Source organism: Rhea pennata, chromosome 1, assembly GCF_028389875.1.
Source record: "Rhea pennata isolate bPtePen1 chromosome 1, bPtePen1.pri, whole genome shotgun sequence".
Classification (NCBI taxonomy): domain Eukaryota; kingdom Metazoa; phylum Chordata; class Aves; order Rheiformes; family Rheidae; genus Rhea; species Rhea pennata.
Genome location: NC_084663.1, coordinates 2699928 through 2725287, shown reverse-complemented (window position 1 = coordinate 2725287; position 25360 = coordinate 2699928). Strand labels below are relative to the sequence as shown.

At 41.7% G+C, this 25360-nt stretch overlaps 1 protein-coding gene across 2 annotated transcripts in view; it reads left to right on the top strand.

Moving 5' to 3' along the window:
- EXOC4 (exocyst complex component 4) overlaps positions 1–25360 on the top strand; it is a 372538-nt gene that overhangs the window by 98990 nt on the left and 248188 nt on the right. For both annotated transcript variants that reach the window (XM_062580328.1, XM_062580320.1), the window contains exon 9: positions 2427–2515. In XM_062580328.1, the coding sequence (XP_062436312.1) occupies positions 2427–2515 (89 nt within the window). The remainder of the gene's footprint in view (positions 1–2426; positions 2516–25360) is intronic.

Sequence of the window (25360 nt, the reverse complement as noted above, 5' to 3'; positions counted from 1 at the left end):
CGCAGGTACATATTGGAGCAAAAGGGAGCTGCTCACCTTTTGTTTTTTGGTGTATCTGGGCCATTTACGATTGAGGCACAAGGATGTCCTGTTTCACCTCCAGCAATTTAAGCCTGTATATTAGTTTGTCAGCGGAGAGTGAAGATGGGTATAATTGTTTAAAGTGAAGGTGCCTAACATTCGTAGGAAAAAGCATGTCTCTAACCGCTCCTGGTCTTGTCACTGAGTCATCGCCAGCACCTCCGTGACAGCAGCACTTATTGGGATCTCTTATTCGGTTATCTGTCTTCTGTCAGCTGTCACGGTATCTATGGAAATCTCTGTTGAAATGGAATTTCTCAGTCCACTGAGGGATGTACATGTTTGATGGAGTGTTATTCTTGTCTCCTCTCCCATCTTCAGTGCTTTTCTCGCCCTGCTGCAAGGCTCTTTTTCTTGCCTTTCCATTAGCCACGTCCAAATCGGGGGTGCCATCCACTTGTCATCAGAATATTTGCGTTTAGACACCTTCCTTCAGAGGTCTCTTAGGGCAGGGCTCCACCTTGTGTTTTACTCACACATTGATAAAAGGTGGTTGTCCTGGAAGGGAGGGGAGGAAGAGAGGGCGACAAAAGAACCCTCAGATGAGGGGTTTCTTGTGAATTCAAATAGTTTCTTGCAATAAACTTGGCTTTTGGCTCTTCCAAAAGTCAGCCAAGAGTATGTTTAGGTTGCCAACTCCCTACAGATCAAATTTGCAAGGCAGAAATCAGGCACGGGTGGGAAAGGAGTGGATGGTACGAGCAGATGTTAAACACCCAGCACATTAGTCTCAGTCTTGGCCTTAATTTGTGTAATTACATGTTAAAAAATAATTTGAAGGTTTTCTTGTTGGAGGATCAGCATGGGGGGGAAAGGAAGGGATTACATGACTGGAGGAGTTAAGTGGAAATAGGAGCCTGTTGCAAGAGAAGATCAAGGAAATGTCAGAGGAAGGAAACAGAGAGGAGTGAAGTGGATGGTTGGGGGAAAGAGATGAATGGGATGAGATCCAGCAACAAATGCCCATACAATGAATCTGAGGAATAATTTGAATCACTGTACCAAACTAAAGTTGGTGGTAGTGGGAGGAGACTGAGGTTTATTGCTGTAGTTTGCCTTGACCTGAAGCTTCTGGTTTTGATGCCTGGAAAAGATCTCTGGGCCATGGTGATAATGTAATACTTAACATCTTGCCCTGGGCAAAAGGGAGCACCTCATAAATACAAAGCCAAAAATTTATCGTTAGCTTAATTAAAATGTAGTTCTGTGTTGTGTTTTGATAGATTGTTATTAGTCTAGTTGCAATAAAGCTAACACTCATAGTCCAAATTAATATAGAAAAGTCTTGTTAATAATAATACCCTAAAAAAAAAAAAAAAAAAACAAGAAAGCTTGCTAATGTCTCTCTTTTCTCTGACCTGATGCTCAGTGTCTCTCTGAGCGAGTGCTAAGGCTGAAATGATTCAGTCCTCTGCAGAAGGGTGGGGGGAAATGGACTATGGCAAAGCATCACCACCTGGAGATCTTCACCGAGAGGACTCTGATGTCCACGATGGTGTTTCCTCCTCCCCAACTGTGGGTCCACCTGGGGCTGTTTTCATCCCTCCTGTCCCCACCACTGGCTTCCTTCTGCCTGTCCTCAGCTCCAGCGGGAGAGTTGCCCAGCGCCCAGCACAGGTCACACGGGGGCTGTTGTTTGCCAGGCAGGGACTGCCCGGGGCACCCTTGGCCCTGCGGGTGCTCCCGACACTGAGCTCAGGCTGGGCGGGCAGGAGGCCCTTGGCCACCAGACCCTGGTGACCACAGTGACAACCAGCTCTGGCCACGGCCAACCCAGAACAGTCGGAGACCCTGCGGTGTTAGGTCAGCACAACGCCCGTGGCCTTTTACTAGTGTTGGTCAAAATCGTATTTACTGGGTTACATAGATGGAAAATATTTACCTCTTCTCAGATTATTGCTTGTGGAAGATTGGAGCCACAGAATAAATAATCAATATTTTATTACTCCTTAGTCTCCAGGAGAATATTAATTTTTAATCAGTGGCAGCATTTATATGCCCGCTAACAGTTTAGATAGTGTTAGTTTATGGCTTTGGTTTGGATTTTACCGGGCTTGGACTATGTCTGCCTCCAGCCGACGACATGAAGGAGCGTAGCCAGACCTCGTGGGCATGTGTGTGTCATTGGCAGTCACTAGCAGAGCTGCCCTGGTCAGGGGTGACAGAATGAGGTGCATCAGTGATGGGGTTTTACAGGAAAAATGTGCTTTTGTCTGCTTTCCCCGTTTGGCTCTGAAATGGCTCCAGCATACAGGGAAGTGCTGTTTGTTTAGAGCTGGCTGGGGCTCGCGAGAGAGACACTTGTTCGGATGGCTGACTGGAAACTGTTGTTTTTTTAATTACAGGTTTGAGTCGTCCTCCCACGCTATTAGCATGAGCGCCTATTTGCGGGAGCAGAGAAGGGAGCTGTACAGCAGAAGTGGAGAACTTCAAGGTGGGGGACTAGTGCGTTAGTTTGGATAATTCTCATTTGCAGGAGCTGTGCTATGTTGAGATGTAAAAACCTCTCTGAGTTGCCACACAGACTGTCTAAATCTCAAGAAGTTTTATGTAACCTACGTTTATTTATTCTTATCATCTTGTGAAGCATCTGGGTTTCTTTTTATTCCATCTGAACTTCCAGCTAAAGGTCCAGGTCTTAAGAATTACTCATAAAACAATGGGTTGAATGAAAGCAAGCTCACCTTAAGCATTGCTTTGGGGTACTTGGAGCTAGTGTCTGCTTCCTTGGCTGCAATTTATTTTTACCTATATATGCTGAATGTGGTACTTCTGCTGGATTGCTTTGGCAACTAAGCTCAGTCATCTCATTTGAAGACGTAAGTTTCTACTGTGTGAATTTTTGTACAACACTAAAAGATATATTGTTTGAAAATGGTAAACTTGAAGAGTTGGGCTACTCTTACTGGATTATATTGCTTTTTGCTGTATTTACACAGAAAAGTGTTCTCTCTTCTGATTGCTGTATCATCTCGTATTTTTTCCCAAGTGGCCTAATCCACAAATGTGTGGGTTTTGGGAGCAGCGTCAAGGAAGGATCTTAAGACTTACATGATAACATATAGGAGGAGTAATTCTTTTCTATGCAATCTTTTTGTTTCTATATAATCCTTTCGGGCAATCATAACAAGGAAAAGTATTCTTCAAATACCATAGGGATGGGCAAGAGGAGAACTTCTCTTTGAAATCTTACTGATAATAATTCTGTGCTAACTTTTTTATTGATGATGTTTTAAATTTTCCAAATGAATTATTGGATATCTCTTGTCACCCTTCTTAGTTGTCCTCAGAGCACTGGCACAGGTTGCCCAGAGAGGTTGTGGCGTCTCCTTCTCTGGAGATATTCAAGGCCCGCCTGGATGCAACCCTGTCTACCATGCTCTAAGTGACCCTGCTTGAGCAGGGAGGTTGGACTAGATGATCTCCAGAGGTCCCTTCCAACCTTACTGATTCTATGATTCTGTGAAGACTTAAACCCACAGCAGTGTTGCAAGAAGCTGTGAGAGAGATGCAATGTTCTTGTGGATGGAAACTACTTTAGGGAACTATACAAAGATGATGTTGGTGTCAGTGATCAAGGAAATAATGATACATTCGGTGGTAAATGATCAGATACTTCTGGATGGACTGCGAAGGAAGAATCTAAGATAAAAGGACAGATACTGAAGTTGATGGTTTCTCACACTAAGATTTGAGAGCCTATGGGGATAAAGTCGAAGATACATCTTTTAAATTGTGGTACCACCATTTTAGCACACTGGGAAGGTGTTTATCTTACAGTTCTTCACCCTGTGAGAATGAGGTTCTCACCTTCAAAAATCTGTCACGTGTACTTGTGCCCGGCGAGCACCAAAATTGAGTGGGTGCAAGTGGCTCTGTGCACCACCTTAGAGCAGCAGAATGAATGAAGCACTTGCCTGTTAGAGCAAGCTGAGGCATTAGACACCAAGCAGCTGGAGAAATTGGAAGAATTTGATTGTTTTGGGGTGGGGGGAGAGTTGTACGGTTACGTTTTAAAAAAGTTTTTGAGAGTTGATTTGACAATATTTAAATAATAGCAATTATTGAAAGAAGATACCCAGTTCAGTAGTGTGTTGTAGTGCAGGTAGTGCAAGGTACTGTATGGCACAGTCATTTTCTTATACCAGTGGGCTGTAGGAGTTAAGTAGTTGCTTTTCCACAGCCATTAGCTCTGTTCCACAAACCACATCGGGTAACAGGATCCCAAACCACGAACTGAGAGGCTCTTGAGGACATATAAGAGGTTAGCCTAATGAAGGGACCACTGGGGAGCCTGTTGTACCTGCCTTAAAAACAGAATTAATCCTGTTGCCTTCTGTGGCATGTAATTGCCTCCACACCTGGATTTGGCCAGTTGTCTTTGTCACTTTAGAAGGTGCGTGGCAGAGAGTGGCGCTAACTCGCACCACCTGTGTGTCCTCTCCCAGGACTTTGTGGTTGCCACCTGGGAATGTTTTTTATTTTTATTTTTTTGGTGATGCTGTTACCCTTACTGTTTTACACTGAATTGAGGACATGTTATAAAAAAGCTTTCTTCCTTTTCTGGGTTCAGACCTTGTTCCTGATGGACACAGCCGGACCGCACGAAAGAGCGGCTCCTTTTTGAGCCAGGATGGATCTCAAGATCAAACGCTTGCTGTGAGCGGGAAGCGGTGAGCGCTTTCCGGAGCTGCCAGTGGCCGAGCTGGCCGGGGCTAGAAGGCACAAAGGAGTAAAGGAGAAGACGGAGGAATTAGTGTGCACAGGGCCAAGATAATATCGCCCTTTACGGATGAATTGGAAGAGCTTGAACGTGATGCAATAGGTGACAAAAAGTCAATGTAGGGAGTCAGTGGGGACAATAGATGAGATGACTTTGCGAAGAAGTCTTTGCCGTTTCACCATCAAGAAAAGTTTCCCTTTGAACTTTATGTTAAAAATGTACTGCCATCTCTTTCTATTATAAGCAGCTGGTCCCTTTTAGGTAGCTCATTAATCTTCCTGAATCCCAGGCCACAGCAAGATCTGCATTTTGATTTTGTACCCCTTTTAAAGAAAAATGCAATTTAATTGTTCAGTGCGGCTACTGGAAGGCAGGCATGTGACACACGCACTCGGCACGGTTGCGCTTCCCAACAGCCTTATCCACAGGGCTCGTTTTTCAGTGGCGGCAGGGGGAGGGTGGCTTGTTAGGGAATCTTTTCCTGAAAAGATCTTCAAAGAAACATATGCATAAAATGAAAAAGAAGAAGAAACTTCTAAAAGTTTGGCTCATGCCAACTTTTTGAAAGAAGAATCTAATTTAAATAGCCTTAAAATGGCTGCAGATCATAGCGAGGCTTTGTCATTAACCTCCTTCTTTTGGACTGAAACAGTGCAGTGCAAAAGGCGCACATTATCCCTCCGGGGGGCAGGGGGAGGAAGGGCCCTGCTGCAGGTGGTTTAGAGATGGAAAGATTAATTCTTGAGTCTTATTTCACTGGATTTGGAGGAGAAAGACTGAGCAGCCTTTAAGGTGGATGCACAAGTTGTTTGGCAGTTACCACTAAAAAGAAAGAAAGGAAAAAAGAAAGCAAGTGCATAACTGAAGTATCTCCTTCTGAACTAACATAGATGTGGTGCCCCGGGATGTTTTCAAAAGTACAACGTCAGAGGTGGTTTCTTCTGTACAAAACAAAGAATGATCACCATTGAACTTCTCGTTTATTCTTTTTTAAAGAGCATTTGTCTTGGCTGTGTTCTAGCTGGAGAATTTGTATTTTCCTTCTTGAAAGCCCTCCTGCTGTTTGTTGGATCTGGTGTTCTTGATCTCCTGTCTTAATAGGGTAATATTTTTGAAACGGGTAAGTTTATGGTGTGAACAGTGCAATGACTGAAGCCTAGTTGACCCTTAGCACTTCTCCTGCATTAACCAGGCTTCTCAGCGTGCCTCTGTGCCTGCTTAGCCTCCGGCTTCCTTCTGTCCAGCACCCCTCAGCACCCACCTGCATCCCCAAAAAATCCACCAAAACCCACAGCATGTGCTGGATCAAGCTGAGCATGTGCTGACCAGCTCTCCCAGATTTCCCTTCCACGGAGGCCCATGTTCAGCGTGCGTTTGTCTGCGCGGCTGGTTATTTCACAAAACAGCCATTCAGATGGATCGAAGATGAGAGAACTCTCATTTTCTTAAGAAACTAGGCTAAAACATTGCATCTCGCTGTAGAGGCAGTTGCTTTTCTCCAAGTGATGGGACGATTTCCATGCGTCCTCTGTTTTTCATTCCTCTATTGCGTTCAATTACCAAAAATATTCTTGGGGATGAAAGAAAAACGTAGTTTCTTGCTGTTTACCAGGGTTGCAAGAGGGACACTAGGTGGTAGGAAGATGTCCCTGGGCCAGCAGAGTAAAGCAGGAGATACTCTGGAGGTGTCTTGAGTTTGTTTCGTTAAATTGGATGTGACTGGTCTCATCAGAGAGCGATCTCATTCCTGCTTTAAAAGGAACCTAATCTGAGCTAATGTGATCTTTCTTACTAGAATATAAGAGCGCGTATGCAGGATTCCTGGCATCCGGAGCAGGCTGAACACGGTGGGCACTAGCTGTCTCTGCAGGAGTCATGCACCACACTGCTGCTTGGTGGCTGATAATTTCCAACACACTTTTTATTTCATCAGAGGTGCCGCTAGTTGCAGGCTCCTTCATCAGGTGTTGTTTCAGAGTCCCGCCGCCGTAGGGAATTGATGTAGCTCCCTGTTGTGCTGGCAGGAACCGTGGCGTCGGTTCAGTTTATCAGCAGTGAGGGTAAAAGATGGGTTTTTTTATACACCATGGAAATCTGAAGAGCCTTGAGGGTACTGATCAGCGTGGAAAATAGCATCCAGCTTCTGCGTTATCTAGGCGAGCGCAGGCCCTCGTAGTTCCTGTCGAGGTCAGCTTTGCTCGCGTTGTAGAGCTGGGCCGTTTTTAAGAATGAAATGTGAAGAGCTCCTGAGCAGCTCTTGCTCCCACGGATGCTCATGCAATCCACAGCTGCTCAGCACCTCTCGAAATTTGAGCTCGTTATTTCTTTCACCCTGGAAGCTCGACACACTTCACCGTTAATTAAACTTCTCCGTGCCTTAGTGAAGGAGGATTTTATTTTGATTGTAGCTACACAAGTTGAGGTACAAAATGGGTCAGCCTAGGGGAGGGACTGCAGGTGCAGAAGTAGAGTCAGAATTCCAGAGTTGTATTTCGCTCTTCTGTTAAATCTCATTGATTTTAGTCTAAATACATTAAAATGAATATGGAGAATGATGGTCTGTCCAGACTTGACACAGCCACGTGTTGCACGAGGCAGCAGTGCAACCATTCAAGGTGCTCGCAGTCCCTGCGTGGAGGTGAAAACCGGGGAGGACGCTACGGTGTGATGCCCCTTGAGAAATCGCTGTTTATAGGTGCTTCTGTGCTGTGTCAGAGCATTGAAAATGTTCTTGTACTGTCCTTGTGCCGTCGATTTTTGAGAAATTTTGTCACCTCGCTGATGCTGCTATTTGGGCATCTTGCAGATTTCTGAAGTTTGTGCCCTTACTGTCGCTGCAATGTAGGAAACTGCTGGTTGTGCAAGGGAGGCAGAAAGAGGTTAAGTGACTTCACCGAGGAGGTGTTTAGGAGAAGAAAGACTCCAATCCATGCCCGAATGTAGTTTTTCCTGACTGCTGGGCATGTTTTTGAACTGAACTAATACAGAGAAAAATCTGTATTTCTTTATGAAGCTGTTTATCCAGTTTCTGTGCAGAACGTGCTTGTGATGACATGTGCTTCTTTCTATTTAAAAATTTGAGGTAAATTCCCTTTGCTGCAGTTTTCTTAAGTTTTAGCTTGTCAGAGATGATTTTAAATTCCAAGGACTCTTGTATAGTTAAACTTTACTCTTGATAGGATTAGTAAAGCATTATATAAACTAACATATTTTATATAAACTTAAAATATATTTAAGCTGGCTAATAGCTTAGCTATGTATCTTATATATCAGATTTCTTTTTTGCCAGCTGCGACAAGTGGCGTCACTTTTACTATCTATATGTCTCTTAATATTGGCCATGTGATCATCATCTGATTTGCAGTGGATCTTGCTGGAAGTTTGGACCTCGGCTGAATGGTTTGGGGAAAATTTGGGGTTTAGGGGATAGGGTTTGGGTTCCATGTCAGCCTGCTGCTTAACCATTCTTGATCCAAGGCTGGAAATCCCTTACCGTAAGGTTTTAGGTGATTAATGACATCCAAGAGAAATTTGGCTAATTGAGATTTGGCTATCATTGAGGCGCCGGTGGTGGCAAGTGGTATCTGAGATGACAAGCGCACGGTGTAAGGCCAGGTCCAGGGAAAATGCAGTTATTTGTAGGTGCCTTGTTCCATTTGAATTCACCAAAGGGCTGTCGGCGCGAGCCAGCTGTGTTGGCGGATGACGAAAACGAGTCTTGACATTTTGGATAATGAAAATTCGGTTCAGCACCTCTTAGATGTGTGTATGATAATACGTTGTCACTCAGAGGTGACAAGGAGCGGGGGGAGCAATATAATCCTTGCCTCATTAAAGGAGACTTTGTGACTAGTGGACGGTGCCGGTTAAAAACACCTTTTAGGAAGAAAACTGTGGAAGACGCAGGAAGCTGCTTGCACGAAGGAGGGGGAAATTATTTGATGTTAGGAGCCTTGTGCCGCGCAGCTGCTTTTGTCTCCCCGCGATGCAAAGGATCACAGCGGCGTCGGAGCGGGGCGGGAGGCGAGCGGAGAGACTCACTTTTTTGTGCTTTGACAGTATTAATGCAATCATCTAGTTCAGACCGTGTAAGCCCACTTATTATCTCCTCGGCGTGTGTTTTTTCTGGTTTAGCGGATTAGCGGCGCTGTCTCTTCAAAGGCTATCCAATCAAGAAGGGGTTATTAAAACTGGGGCGCTTTATGACTGAGAATTAATTAGAGCTGCATTTTCATGCAAAACATCCAATTTTTTGATTAGCAATGGAGCAGGGCCGCAATTAACACTCTAGGAAGCTTAAATTTCCAGCATTTTGATTCTCAGGAAATGAGATTATCAAACCGGGGTCAGGCACTTGACAGCAAAAGGGGGATTACGTGTAAGAAAATAATTTGTTTCTTGATTTTTGCCTCCGAGATTGTTATTAAAGCTGCAGTGAATTTAGGGGGAGGCAAAGCACAGGAGGAGGAGGGCAATACCCGAAAAGGGAAGCAGGAGAAACCCTTTGCTTCGTTAGCATCCTCCTTGCCGTGCAGAGAGCTTGCCGCATCCCGGCGGCGGCAAGAGCGTACTTCACATAGGATTTGTAGGAACAGGTTTTTATTGCGTGGTTCCTTTTAGTCCACCTGTTCAAATAGATGCGTTTTTGGGGCTTTTAAATATTCAAAATATTTGTATCCTACAGGAGGAGGAGAGGTGATCCGCTTCAGAGGCACACGGCCTTGTCTCTGCTCCTTTAGGCTAGTATGAAGCACGTGCTTCCCCCCGCCCCCAACCACTTTTTTTTTTTTTTTTTTTTTTTTTTTTTTTTAAAAAAAAGTCTCCCACTTAGATTTTCCCACTCCTAAGGAAGGCGCAAGGTGTTGAAAGTCCAGCTTGGGCTGTGAAATCTGCTCTTTGGCTTTGAAGAGGCCAAAGAAGTACTAGGCATTTTTGATAGCTGATCGATATTTGCGACCTGAGCATTCAGAGGCTGCCGTTTAGCATCCCCTCAAGAGGAGGGAGGGATTGGAGCCATCCAGATGGTTGGCTTTGCTTTTTAAAATGACCATACAATTCTCAGGCCGTTCTTTTTACTGTATTTGTTTTATTATTTTGGAATGAACTTGTTCGTGAAAGAAGGCAATGTGAAGATGCTGTCATTGCTTGCATTGCATAGGACACGAAAAGATATAGCACAAGCTGTAGCCACGTCTCAGGCTTCCCTGGCAGCGTGCACAGTTATTGCTATGCATAGGAATCCGTAGATGCTATTGCTGTTGCATCCTTTTCTGCATTATTAAGGAATAAATTATTAAGGAAGCTCAGTCCTAGCTTGCAGCATCAATTTATCTGTACAGGTTAGACCGCGTACAAGTTTGGTAGCACATCTCAGTTGTCCTGTGTTCCTTAACGCGGTCTTCCCAACACGATCCAGTCTTAAACTACAGCACTCTGGTGTCGTGTTTTGGATTCCCTTTTAGGGCTCCTAAGTAAATCCTCAGTCTTGGTTCAAGCTCCTCTTCCTTTAATCTTTGGCCCCAGGTACTGCTCTGCTCACTGCAGAACCAGATGACTTCCAGTACTCTGCTGTGTAGATTGTCAGGTATCACAGTATACTTTTCTTTTTTTTTTTCTTTTAGTATAATAAACAAAAATAGCAGGACATCAAGATCTTGTATCTGTAGATGAGCTTGTTGAAGACTGAAAATCAAAGCTGATGGGATCAGTTATGAGTTCCTTCACCAGCTTTGATTTTCAACAACTCCCCCTGCATCAGCTACTGGTGTTGAGGTTCAGCAGTTGGCTCCTGACGTGAGGAAGAGCACTAAAAAAAGATCATTTTATAAAATACTTAAGCAGATCGATGCTTCAGTCTTCCTAATATTGCTCGGTAGCTAATCTGGCCAGATTTATTTTGAGTCTTGTTAGAAGTCTGGCAGAGAGAAGTCCTGGGTTTCTGGGGTTGCTCTGTCACCGTGTCCCTTGTCTGGAAAGTTAGCATTGATTTTCAAGGTTTTTATTTACAGCTACTTTGCAGCTTTGGATTTGGGCTTAGTAAGGAATTTGGAGGCTTTGTGGTGAATTTACAAAGATGTTACAGAATCACATTGTGCTGTGCAGATTAAAGCAGAAAAAAGTAGGAAATGTTTGTGTCTGTGTACTATAATATGCTTGTATTCTTTTTCTTTTTTCATGAGTACTAGATCTTTTTCAGTGAGCTAAGCAAGTTCCTGATACCTGTTAAACCCAGCCCATATGTTTTCATATTTCTAATTGAGTTAAATTGACTTTATTTGCACTGGTGGGTATTTTCCCTCTCTTTTCCTTGTGTTATCCAGTGCGCAGCTTCCTGGGGCAACGTGTGCTGCGTTGGTAAGACATAGCCTGTGTTGAAATGTAAAAATAATGCTTTCCTTTTTGAAAGGCGGTGGACACATTTCATCAGTAAACCCGGCAATAAAATAGCTACGATACAGTCAAACAGGTACTCTTCTCACTGTGATCTGAAATAACGTATTCTTCCCTTTCTCTCCATATGAGAGGTTCCTACTCTCCTAGAATTTGAGCCTTTGCCTGATGTTCAGTAGTAAAACGTTTATTTGTAGCAGTTTTGTCTTGCGGTTTAGGATTAAGTTTCACCTGGTTTGGTCTGAGCAGTTCTGGGTTCTGATAATCCACTTCTCTCTCTTTGAAGACTGTTCATTGCTGCGCTGATGGGATCAGGCTGCAACAACCCAAAATAATCATTTAAAGTCATTAAGCAGATAGTACTGCTGTTGTCTCTTCTAAAATTTTAAGCATGTAAAGCCAAGATCCTGTTTTTGAGCTCTGGCTTTCCTTAGGATGGTATTTGCTGCAAAGCTGTTTCCTTGACTGGTTTAAGAAGTGTTTTAGATTGCTTCCTTGGGTTCTTTTGGCAGATACGATGGCATTCCAGTGTGCTTTTGGTCTCGCAGGTTTAGATTCCTGCAGGTATCTCCTGCTATTCTTAATGATAATAGTTTATGGTCATTTGAATCAAAGTTCAACAATTAATAAAAGCTGTGCAACACCACTGTATGTAGAATTAACATGAAGAAATGAAAGAATATAGTATCTAGTGAGAATGCAGATAAATATAATTAACTAACTTGGAATTTGATTTAGCAAATGTTAACCAGTCGTACTATTCTCTTGGGACCTTTAGTGACGACGTTAGCCAGAATTGCAATAGGTATCCTTCAAGAGACTTTTGGGAAGACATTGATGTTTTAGGAGTTCTTTCTAGGGTGATTGCTTTACACTGGATATCTAGTTCATTCTGAAGTTCTTCAGATGGCACTATATATCTCCTTTATTTAAATCTGGCTTGTTGAATAGTGCAGCGTTCTAAGGTGCTCTGAGGTGCTTACGTTTCGTGTTGAAACCTTGCTGACATCTGACTTTTTCAGGAGTTTCAGCATCCTACTGAAGTTTGTCCAGATCCTTTCTTTATGCAGGTCATATTCTTGTTTACTTGTCTGCAATGCCAGGAACTTTGTTTTCACCAACTTAATTAGCAAAACAGCAAACACATCGCTAAACGGCTGCTTTTATTTCTCCTATTTGATAGACTGGCTAATCCTAATTGAAAGAAAAAAAAAGTCAAATTGAATTGGTTGTGGAGACTGACCTACTACTTGCCTTTTCTGCTAATTTTATGCTCCCCAAGCTGAGATGCCTCAAGAAAATAGTTAGATATCACAGGGCGTTGGGGATTACAACAGATACCTTCAGGGCGAGGGCGGAGGCAGCAGCGGTTGCTCTTGCCCTGCCTCGGAGGCAGAGATGTGTTTCGTCCCTGGCCCTGTCGTTCTCATGCCTCCGAGCAACATTGGGAGGCCCTTAAAAATGTGAAACCATTGTTTTTTCAAGTAATATAAAAAATGCACCCGGGACAGCTCTATTAGCATTTAGATTTTCTCCTTTTGCTTTGACTGATGTATGTATACATTTTTTACACTGAAGAGTTTTTTATCATGATAATGTTGAAGTGAAACTTCCCAGTGACAGAGTAGTGGGCAGCCTTCGAAAGCCCTGCTTTCAAGGAGAGTTAAAGCCACTTAGGTGAGCATGAATTAACATTTCCCTTGTCTCGTAAAGGTCACCCGTTAATTGAGATTCACCACGTTCAGCCCAAAACCTGGGTTCCAGGAGACCTCTCTTCGCAGAGGAGGCACAAATTGGCAGCCTAATCTCATCAGAGGCTTAGGTTATATGGTAATAAATCATTCAATTGGAAGCTAAAGAAACTGCCACGGAGCATAAAGCACACCAGATGCTTGAAAGGCTCGTATGGCTTAGAGTTTGAATAACAGTTGGAGGATCTGTAGATGTCTTGAATTCTCCTTAATAAGGACAAACTGTTGGGGGAATAAAGTAATTCTTACCTAATTAAATGATTAAAATATTACATTACATTTAGTTTTATGTTAGCTGCTTTTTGTTCTGTCCAGCATATGAATTTAAGGTGTAGCGTCACAACCCTGTATATCTGTGTGTCATATTTCAGAATTTATTGGAAAAAATATCATGCATCCATTATACCCCACCTTGTCTAGACAGAGAAATGTGTGTTGAGAAGGTGATTCTCTTCTGTAGAATTAATATATAATGTTAATCAATAAGGTAATGTGATTTAGAGTTATGAAGGCACAGAGGCTAACAGTTTCTGAAGCGCTGTTAGGACTAAGTGCGTAAATTGTTGGTGAAGTTTTTACTTAATGTGCCATCTACAGTATTAGAATGTTTTATTATTTGAAAGTACTAGGAATAAGGATTTTTTTTCCCACATACCAGAAGGTTTTGCATCCAGTAATGATGTGAATATACAGATAGGCAAAAGTATTTTTGCAGAGGTTGGAGGTGGAGGAAGAGAAGTGCCTGTGAGAAGCACCAGAACTTTTAACCAGAACAGGATCAGAACAAATCTGTAGGCTTTTAAATCACAAATCTCCTTTTTATTTCTCTTTTTTTTTTCTTGTTTTTCTTTTGGAGCTTGAAAATAATGAAGGCGTTTGAGGGTGCTTGCGTGCATCTCGGGGAAAAGTTTGAGATAGCAGGATGACTGCTTTTTGTACATGTTATAGCACAGACCTGGCACTTAGAGCATGTGGTGCTTGTTCTGCTGTTGGTTGGCTCAAAATCTGTTCTCTTATCACCTTCCCAGTTCCCCCTCCTTCCCCCCCCCTTTTCATAGCAGCTCAGTAGATCAAGAGCTGTATCAGCTGTAAGAACCTGGCCAGTGAACCGTTACCCCAACATCATGTTGTTTTTTGATCAGAGGGAATAAATGGCATGTTTTCTGTCTTCTCTGTTACGACCGTGTTCTTTCAAGTCACTAGACGTCAGGTTGTAGCATTTTTCAAGTTTAACAAAGGAATATTATTGTTTTTCTTCCGTTACAAGGGCCCTCAGATGAAGAGATAGTAGAAGGACACGATGTGCGTGTTGGATAGATCTTTAAAGCAAGGCATTTGCTTTGGTTGTTAGTCCGAAGTAGATGTCTTCAAAGATCTCATCTGGGACACATTAATGGGGAAACAACTGAATGAATGACCTAGTCCTGTGAAAACTGTGCCTTCCTCCGAAACTGTGCCTGGGTCTAGCACTCGCTAGCCAGATGCTAAGTCTGATGTGCGTGGGCACCACGATAGTGCCCGGTGTGGCCTGCCCTACTAGCTCTTTCTCTGGATGTGTCCTGGGCAAAGCCATCCTCTTATACAAAGAGGAAAGTTGGTCTACAGGGTCTGAGGCCCCAAAGGTTATTGCTGCCTCCCTTAAATTTGCTAGTAGCTTTGTCCACCTTTCCTCTGGATTTCTAATCTCTGAGTAATCTGAATTTGCAAGTTATATGGTAAAGCAGAAGAATATTTTGGAAGGGTTCTGGTCTTTCCATTTTATCTGTCACCAAACAAATATGCTTTTTGACAAAATGAAAGATGTTTCTCTGCCTCACTTTTCCATGGAGCATTTGGGAGCGTTAGGACAGAATTTTTAGGGTGTCCCAGGACTGCTGCCTCTTGACATGTCTTTTCTTTTAACCTGTGGATACTTTCTCTTTCCAGTTCCTTACCCAGCCTTCTCCTAAAAAGGCAAGACCCCTTTTGACTTATGACATCTGATCCCTTTTTGTCAGGGGGTTCACAGATTCATCAGGTGACTGGAGCTGTCTGTCATGGGGCCTTTGAGCACAATTGAATAATTGGCTCGTCTTGGGGGAGGAGTTTGTGGATGAAGCTTTCCTCCCCAGAATTCATCATTCAAAAGGACACTGAGCAAAGTTCAGTTACTCTTTCTCATTATTTGTAGCCATATTGGTATCTCATTTCATAAACAAAAATATCAGGGAAGGTAACCAAACCCCATGTTTGAGGCGGAGTTGGTGGATCCTCACTGCATGTGTACCTAGCGGTCCGGAATTGAACTCCGGCTCCGTGTATGAGTTTCCCAAATTCTCACGCTTTCGTGGCCAGATTTCTTGAGCCGTCCAATCACCATGAATGCTGAGCTGTTGTTGAAACCAGATGTTTCTGGGTGTTTTCTTCATGTAAGACTTTTACAGCTGCTTGAGGGAAGTTGTTTCAGGTTTTCTGGAGAAATGCAGCCTGGTTCTTTTTTCTCTAAATACTGGGTATGGCAAATGCTTTCTGAAGAACTCATTAGTGTTTTCCAATTTCGTTGTAATTACTTAATAGTATAATAACAAAGACTTGATGCTCAGTAGCTGGTTTCTTTGACATGATATCAAAAATATTCCAAGTGATTGGGCGTTCAGAGTGCATCTGTGCTCCTCTTTGGGAATTTTAATTGCGCTGATCATGTGCTTGTGTTTGACTTGATTATTAGCAGCAGCTATTGGACGGGCTCCCTTGCATAAGCGCCGTATTCATTGCACCTCTATGGCTTCTGGAGATGTGTGAACGAATGGCACAAATGGCACTTTCTTTGTGTGTTTAATGAATATGTGAGTGATTTCAAATGGCCTCTCCCCTCGAATGTAACTATCCATTTCTTTGATATGGGAGATATGTTGATATTATGTGGAGAAGCTTTAATTCCAGTAATAATTGGTTGATAAGGCGCTTGGTGCCTTTTCCCTTGACTAGGTAAGACACCAGTTTAACTTGACCCTAAGTTAAGTAGGTGAGTAGCACATTGCTGGTGTGTTTTTATAAGATAGCAGGAAGGCTGGGGTCAGTTGCCAGTCACGTGAAATAAGAATTAGTGATTTTTTTAGTTAATGCTGAAGTGTGAGAACCTAGTTGGCAAAAAGTTATTTATTTTTAGCTAATGACTGCAGCATAAGCAAGCATATTATACAAGTGTGTAGGAGTTGAGGGGCCGTGCTGTCAAATAGTTCATACGGTGTGCCTACACAGAAGGGAGTTACTACATTAAAAAAAAATTTTTCCAATGCAACGTGAAAACAACAAGCAAAACTCACTTTGTTTGGAATCATGCCTATTTTCTTCATGTGTGTTTATAGTTACTTCAGCCTGACAGGACTGTGCAGTTTCTCAATGACCTTGTGGACTCCTAGAATAGAGATCTACTTGAGCAAAATTGTCACTTTTAAAATCTATGCTGTGCAAATATTGAACAGAGTTTGATGAGGAATGTTACATCTGGAGAAACTAACACGAAAGATTGAGTTAGAAAAGATAGTGCTCAATCTTCTAGTCTGAATGTCCCGGACAAGAAACGATTTGTGCCCTGGTGTCATCCGTGTGTCCCTTTGGTGGGTCTGTGGTCCTGTTAAGCCAGTAAAGCTGGATCTGGCGTCTGGGCAGAGCGCCTCTTCTGAAGGGTCTTCAGGAAAGCTGTAGGCATGTTAAAATTGTGCTTATAGTAGAGCATAGCTTGGGAAATCTAATAAGGAGTCTCTGTACTGAGTTTGCAGTTGTGCCTGAAGCTTGGTTTTGATGCCTGTGTTGTTAATGTGAAAGTACCAAAAGGTTTTTTGGAGGGTCAAGACTTACGTGCCATAGAGAAACTTCTTAATTGTGAGATTTATAAATATTGTAGGACGGGGCGGGAAGGGAAGGAGAAAAATCTGCAGACATGCAAATTAGCCTGCGATGATAAACTATCACAACGTTGTATGGGAAGCAACCTTATGTTGCCAGAATCCCTTGCGTTGTTTTCATCTTTGTTTTTTATCTTTCAAGTTAATTTTTGCCTGCTGTACCATAATGCTTTAATGCATTAACGCAATTAAATAACTCACCAACAGTGGCTTGTTATATTATTTCCTTCCCTGGCTTAATCAACCATTAGATACTTCTAAATGCAACCTTCACCTCAGCATCTAGATGCCAATGTACATCCTGCAACCTTTTGCTTTCTAATTAATTCCGTGAAGCAGAAGCGCTTAGGACTCTATTAGTGCTAATAGCTGGCGCGTGTGTATGTAAAGAGGGGACGCCGTATTGCCAGATACCCTTCCAAATGCGTATCCAGTGCAGTTCTGGTTGTGTTAGCAAACATCTGTTGTCCCTAATTGATGGCTTCAGTGCTGTGCTGTGGTGGGTATTCTGCAAAAATAAAAAAAAAAAAAAAAAAAAAAAAAGAAAAGAAAGAAAAAGGAAAAGACCCGACAGAAGGCCTTTCCATACTCTGTAAACGTAGTAGATAACTGAAGAAAGCCAAATGTTTATTTAGAGATGTGATAAGGAGGCGTGCTGTATCTGAATACCCGGTTGCATTACTCTCACAAACACAGAGGTCAGGCTGTAATTTTTAGTTTCAATAGACCAGGTTAGTATTATTACATTAACCATACAAAATTGAGCACTTATCTATACTGTTATATTGTGTTTGCAGTTATATAGTGTCTTACTACTGTTGTATTCTCTTAGAGCGTGTCTGGTATATAAAATAGTGTATTAAAGATAAAAGCCATGCAAGGTATTTACTGAGATTATTTACAGCATTTTCTCTTGTTGTTGTTTTAGGAGCTTATCTCATTTTTAAAAGTTTGTATAACCGCTTTAGGGCTTTATCTTGGTTTGTACTATAGTTAAATGCTTGATGTTCTTTCTTACTAATCTTCAGGAATTAATCCTTTCTCGGAGCCTTCAATCACTCACTGTATCTGGCCTCCCTTTTCATGACAAAGGCACTTGTCTAATTTCAGATGCTATATGATTGCAGAGAAAAAAAAGAAAATAAATTCTATTTTACCCTGTTGAGTAGGGATAGGGATCTGGAATCCAGAGAACAGCTCTGTTTAAGGTAGGAGGAAAACAGGTGATGTCTTGTCTGAGAGCTGAAAGGGTGGATATCTTGTGCTCAGTCAAAAGATCAAGAATTTCCACATCTCTGGATCCCATGCTTGTGTGCTGAGGGTTTTACTCCACTGGAAGTCTAGAGGCCTTGCACAGAGGCTGTGGTGTTGTGTTAGGAAATGTTATCAAGTACTCCAGACAGCTTAGACACAACACAAGTAGGTAAGATCTACTTATAAATGTAGTTGCAGCATAGCTGGTGGTTGACAATCTGTTCAAAATTTCATGTGCTGTTCTATATGGGGTTTGGCTTATATATGCAGTAAGACAATTAACATTAAGTGAAGGACTTTAATTTATAGCGACAATCTTTCCCGGTCTGTTCGTGGAGGTCCGAGCAGCGGGAGGTTGTGATAGGTGTGCTCTGCTCTGGAGATCTTCCCCAAGACACCATTTCTCATGCCTCTTCTCTTACTTTTTTCACACAACTGTTCTTGTCAGACAGAAGTGAGGAAATAAATGTTAGTTTCAATATTACCTTCTCCTGGTTTAATAACGTATCTCCCATTACAGTTACTCATATAGGCACCTATGTTAGACATCTTCCTCGCATCCAGTAACAATTCCTTGTTTTCCTTTTTTAGACCAAGTTGCCATAAATTTCTGCTGCTTATGTTACACCAGCTCTTCTAATAGCAAGTTATTTGGGTGTTTATCGTGTAAGTCTGTTTTCTCTTATGTGTTCCCACTAAGCCATGCTGTCCTTGCAATACCTCTGTGCTGGCTTTTACACAGATGTTTGTAGTTCAGGCCCTTTTTTGATGTGTAATAATGGTTACCTGCAGTAATGACAAAGCTTTATAATTTCACGGTTAATAGAGTATGGAAAACATTACTTTTGCACAGTCCTGGAAGGCCTAAGAAATGGTAAGAGAACTGCCATTTATTTTATATTTCGCATGGAGTCTGAGTTAACTGACAAATTCTGAAATGATTTTTCTTGGGGGAGAAGTTGCTATTAGACGACTGCTTTGACTTGGGAAAGTCTTGTGCTTGCATCTAAATGAAAGCTCCTGAGCTGGGCTCACATCATCCGTACTGATACATGTTGTGCTGCAGGTAGAGGCAGAAGGGTACAGTGCTCACGTAGCCATACCAGTGTGATATACTATAATATATTTAAGGTTTTAAAGCAAATCTTGTCAGCACTCGCTTGCTAACAGCGCCTGGGTGTTAGGTTTCAGGATCTGAGCTGTCTGGAGAAGCTCCTGATGGCCTTGGACAGCACCATACCAAGACCAGGAGCAGCTTTGTGGTCAAGATTCGGTGGACCTGGTCTACTAATTGCAAAATCAGCTTAGTTCCTGACAGAGGAGTGAGTGAAAGATGTGATCGGTTCCTAAGTTAGGAGCATACATGTAAGATTTGTGTGGCATCTTGCATATACAGCCTAGCTATGATCTCGATGCGTTTTTAGAAGTTTTATGTCACCTTGGTGCAGATGCAGTTCTCTGGTTTAGTCTAAGTAGAAGAGCAAAACCCAAAGCTGGAAAAACCTGAATTGAAGAACTGCTTTATTAAATATTTAGATCTTCTAGGAATACTCTGAGAGTGTTATGAATCCTGTAATAAAAGACTAAGGAAAAAAGGAACTTGGAGATTTCAATTTGAAATTTCTTTTAGATTTTTGAGTTGTCTGATGTTTACCATAATACCATAATCTCTGTTATCTTGAAACAGATCTTAATATTTAATGTCATTTAACCATGAGACATTTGTTTTGTTTTCTTTTTGTAGGAAACTACACCAGGCCTTCTTTGCTGGTTGGTTAAGTAATGCAAAGCCCATCTCTCATGGCTAAACAGAAGCAATCTTTAGGCGAAAACCATAATTGATTGTAGTGGGTGGATTTTTTTGTTCTTTTCTTTTCAGTAAGGAAAATGCTCCATTTAATCCCATTTTGTTTTTTCAATCCATTTTCCTTTACTGGATGTTGGAGCTTCTGAATGGGTCTAAAACAAGCATAAACCATGTCTTATACACCAAGAAGAGTCATCGTAACTAAGTGAGGCCATACAATTAAATTAAATGTGGGGAAGGAAGATTGAAACCTCTTCCTCTTCATTTTAATATCCAGTTGATGCAAATGGCAGTGGATAAGCAAATTATAATACATTTTGATGAAACCATGGCAAGCAGGAATGATAGGTTTGATTGTCTCTATAGGAAGTTAATGATGCAGTTATGAAGCTGTGCGAGGGAACGGATGCGGTGGGTTCGAAACCAGTGAAATTAAGCAGGTTAATGTCAGGCCTTGCTGCAAGACTCCATTACTCTGAGCCCTGAGTGCAGATTATTACAATTCTCTAATGTATTTAGCCCACTTAATGCCTTCTGATCATGCATATGTGGAAAATAGAAGGAAAGAGATATTTTGACTTCACTTCCCCCCCACCCCATTCTTCTCAAAACGTGGAACTTTTTTTTAATCGGAAAATACGCGGTACACTCAGTGTCCAGTCACTGGTGTTCCCATGGAGAGCACAGCTGGGATTTGACCTAGAACATTTACCAAGAAATAGTTGCTGAGTCTGACTTCAGAACTACGCTTTAGTACAGTCTTGCTTATTATGTTTGTAGTGAGCTTTCTTTTTATTTTCTTTTAACTAGCAATATATTGGAGGAATATGTATAAGCCGAGTAAGCCGATGAAGAGACTTTCTTGCTTTGTATGTTCTAACCCTTCCTACACATCCTCCTTGGTTAATACCAGCTGGATAACATTCCGTCTGCTGCATCGTGTGCCAAGACCATGAGCAGGAGAACGAGGCTGTGTTGATCCCTCTTTGAGCCTTCAGTTAGCTCCTGGCATAAATTACTCAGCTGTGGGCTCTGCTGCTGAAACTATGCTATAATTTCCTAGCGTGGCTCGTGACTTTGCACCTGCAGAGCTTTTGAACATCTGTAGTTCTGGTGACACTTAGAAATGAGCAGGAACTGTCCTCTTGGCCAAACTGTTGGAGCCCTTTGCCTTCCGCTTATGGTAACGTTGCTTTTGGGAGGTTTGCCCACATTAAAGAGATTGAGAATTAAGGTGAGATTCTCTCGGTGTTCAGAGGAATAAAAATCATATTATTTTCTCTGTAGTTGTATTGGTTCAGCGTGGCTAAGACAGAACCAGGGACAGTATCGTTTTCTTGGGCAACATCAGTAGGACTCAGAATTTACCAGAGAACAGGAGTGTTAAAGCTTTACTGGTTTTGCGTAAGTGCTCGTCAGGGTACAATTCAATATTTGAAAGGTTTTTCCCATTTCATGTAGCTTCGATCATATTACATGAAGCAACACTGTGTCAGAGACTAGCCAATTTCTCTGGAGATCGGGGCAAATGAGAAGTCATCTTCTCATCATCTGTTTTCCTTAACTTACTAGAGAAGTTGACAGTACTTAATCGCAATCCATTTCTTTGTTGTGGAAGATGCCTCTGTTATTTCTGAACTTAAGTATCCTTAAAGTTAACCTTGTATAAACTTGCCTATTAGTTTTAATTATTTCTGATTACCATGTGTCAATAGATACCAGTTTGCTTTTGTTCCTCACTTGTGTAACAAGCAAGATGCATTTGTGAATGTTCTTCAGGGTATCTTCTTGGTGGGTATTCCTGTCCTTAATGTAAAGAAATAGTGATTTACAAATGCTGTTTATAATTTCTTCATTTTCTGAATACTGATATGGATATGTATTATTCATAATTTATCAATATTATTCCTCTGATCATGCAGCTCCTCTTGCTGTGAACAAAAGTAAGGTAAATAGATCTAGACTCACTGTCTCTGCTGTCTGGAGATTATTGTTTTACAAAAGACTGATAGCTTCTAAGCATACCTCGGCCACAGTTGGACACGACTTTGGTGAAACTATAATCTTTGTGTACCCAAATTACAATGTGAACAAATGAAAACATAACTAGTACTGCATGCAGACAGAAAGCATAGATTTTTAAAAGGCTTAGGCTTTTTGTCTCTTAGTGGAAGTTAAAAAAAAAAAAAAACAGATGGGAGTAAATTCTTGTAAGACAACTACAGTGCCATATAGAATATGTCTTTTTTAATGACTGGCTGCAATGACATTCCTTTGAAAAGAGAACAAAACCCCATTTTTAATAATGAAACAAACTGCTGATTGTCAAAAATTTAAAGTACCGATACTTCCAATAATACCAATATAAATACTTCCTTCTAGCATTTAACTTAGTCCCTTGTGCTTAGGTTCACCTGATGCCAGCAAGAGGCAGCCTTGAAGCCAGATGCTGCCGTTATTACCGCTTAGCCCTGGTTAGCTCCTGGCTCGTGCCATTGCCGGCTTCGGGATACCAGCCCAGAAAGTTGGTCTCTTGAGGTTGACTAGCAGAGCAGATGGACAGACAGAGGAGAAATACTAGGCAACATGGCACACAGCATACTGAGAGCTAGAGAAAAAGGAAAACGTCTTCTAAGAACATCATGCATTAGGATAAAATGCAGCTTTCTTTAAATAGTTACTCTGGCAAAGAGTTCTTTCTTACCTTTCTCATTTTTTTGGATCAACGAGTCCCTGGCTGATCAACCAGCCCGTGAGGAGCTGTGTGTGTGTTTTGATTGTGCTTTTTTCTGCTCCCAGTTGCACCCCAAAACGGATACTTGGATTCATTAGTTGACCACAATCTTTGCTTTTCTCCACATACCAAATTAATGGCAATTTTGGCTTTATAGGCTGTCTAGCAGAACTTGTCTGTGAGGATGATCAGTGCTGTGCTGTTTCGGAGACATCCTTTGCTTTTGGAGCGCAGCTGCTGCTGTTAGGTTAATGTTTTCACAGATCAAATCAGCTGTGGAAAATTATTTCCCTGGTGAGACCAAGACACTTCAGTTTTTTCAGCTCTTCTTGGAAATTTCACGGTATTGAAGGAGGGAAAAAAGGAAGAAAAGAGAGAAGAGATTTCTGTTTTTTCACAGTGCTAGCAAAAGTGCCTGGTTTCTAAGGGGCAATAACTATATGTATTTGCTTGGAGCTTGTCTGTTTGATGTTTGCACCTGACTTGGGGACACTTATGGATGCATTTGCTTTCTAAGGAGATGGCCATCTGGTACCCTCAGTGTTACTGTATCACTCTTCCAGAAAGAAAGGGAGACTTTTCTTTTTATCTTCCATTTGAAATAGCTCATTAATTTTTTAAAAAAATGCGAAACATAGTACTTCAGACTGCGTATCAGAGGACTGGATCCTCTACAGGAGAGCAGTGCTGGTGCAGAAATGAATAAGAGAAGTTCGAACTTCTCTCAGCAGAAAAGTAAGACTACAAAGGCCTGTCAGGTTCTCTCCATAAATAGTGCTGGGGAGAGGAGGAAAGAAAGGGAAGAAGAGCTTTCCTTCCAATTTCTTTCACTTATAATCATTGTAGCGTTAATTCAAACTAGAGAAGAAAAAAAAAATCCCCAAACCTCTTCATCTTCTGTTTCTGAGACTTGCCTGGTGGGTCATCTTCCCCAGCTGATTGCTTTGACAGCTTCTCATCCAGCTGGTAAATGAGGATTGTATTGTTTTTATTATACTCCAATGTGTTGTCTATTGTACTGCTAATGCTTTGTGGCAGGAGATATTCCTGCTCCACCTAATGCAGGGAATCATTGAGGTATCCAAGAGGCCCCAGAAGCAGGTGTGAGCTATCTGATTTTCTCTGCTTGTTAACTTATATACAAAATATAAAAATGAATCTTTTTGCTTCAGAAATTTTTGAGGTTAAAGACAGGTATTCATTCTGGCAGCTGGCAGAGAGAGGCTTTGCAAATCATTAATGAAATAGGGAGCCAGGCTCCTCTGGCATCTCTGCTCTTACACCTCCAGGGTCACTTATAGGGGGAGCAAGCATGAAAGTTGCTTGTTCTTTTCCTCATCTGGGAAAATGACACTCTTGCAGACAGAAGAATGTTATATACTTCTCTCCCAGTATTTAGGTGAAGGGCAGACACTTGTTTTTCATGGCAAGGCCTAAATAGTGTATTTCTTAACCTTTTGTGTCCTCCCTGCTTTAGTATCTCAGCCTAGCAGGTGACTCTGCTGCTCTTCGAGTGGTCTAGTACAGCTCAGTTCACACAAATACATCCCTTTCCACACTCTTCTTTCCTTCTGCTCTTGATATGGTAGTTATCTCCTATAAATCATGATATATGATGATTTTCAACAAATTACATCCCAAAGATATAGCAAAGCAAAGATGACATTATCTCTATTGGATGAATGACAAAAATGGGTAAGCCTAGCCTGCTTGACCATTCCAGTGGTGTTAATATGCCTGAAGCGAAGGCAGTGGTAGTCTTGGAGCATTGATAAAACAAAACTTAGCAGAGACTCATTTAGATTCTTCCCAGATTAGTTTTGTAGCCTGTGGAAGTTCTCGACTTCTGGCTGATCTTCCATCGATGGCTGGCTGGAAGTCAGGCTTGAAAGGTCTCCAGTCCAGCACCACTGTTAGGACAGCAGTGTAGCTATGCACTGTTTTTAAACCAGAAGAAAACTGCAGATCCAGAAAATAACTGAATACTTGTCATTCTGACTTCCAGTCTTCTACTACCTGCCTTTTTATATATATATATATATATGTATATCTTATGTGTCTTATGTTGCAATAAATTTGCAAGAATACTGAGTTGTCCATTGGCAAAGGCTTGTTCCATTCTCCTTTGAATATTTGTCTTTTAGTTTTCATTGCTCACTTCTGCATATATTGAAGTGGGTTACAAAGTGTAACCGATCTTAGGCCAAAGAATTGCGTTTACACTTCCAAAACACTTGGTGATGAGATGCTGAACCTTTGGTAATGACTTTAGCTGTCTGTTTTGCTATTTAAGTACATGTTTCCATTTTATTCTTATGTTACTTGCTGTGACAAGTGCGAAGATGTTGCTTAGTTCCACTTCAGCTCCTTTGTCAAGTAGGAGTCGTGGAGTCCGGTGCTGGAATCAAATTGGTATCCAAAGATATATTGTTTACGTAGCTTGAAGCCTATCGAAAGAGACATTTAGAAATATATTCTCTGTGCCACTGAATACATGAGGGATCTTGCTGGGAAGCTCAATATTTCCATTGACAATGTTCAGTGCAGGGAAACTATTATGTTGTATGTGGCACTGATTTTTAAAACAGATTCATTTCTATCCCAGGTAGACCAGATGAACTGGGTCCATAAATTCATATTGCTGTAATTACCATCTTGACTCTGTTCACCCCACATCCATTCTGGCCTGGTTTTAGTAGCCACTATTGCAAGAACCGCTAGAGATTGGACTCG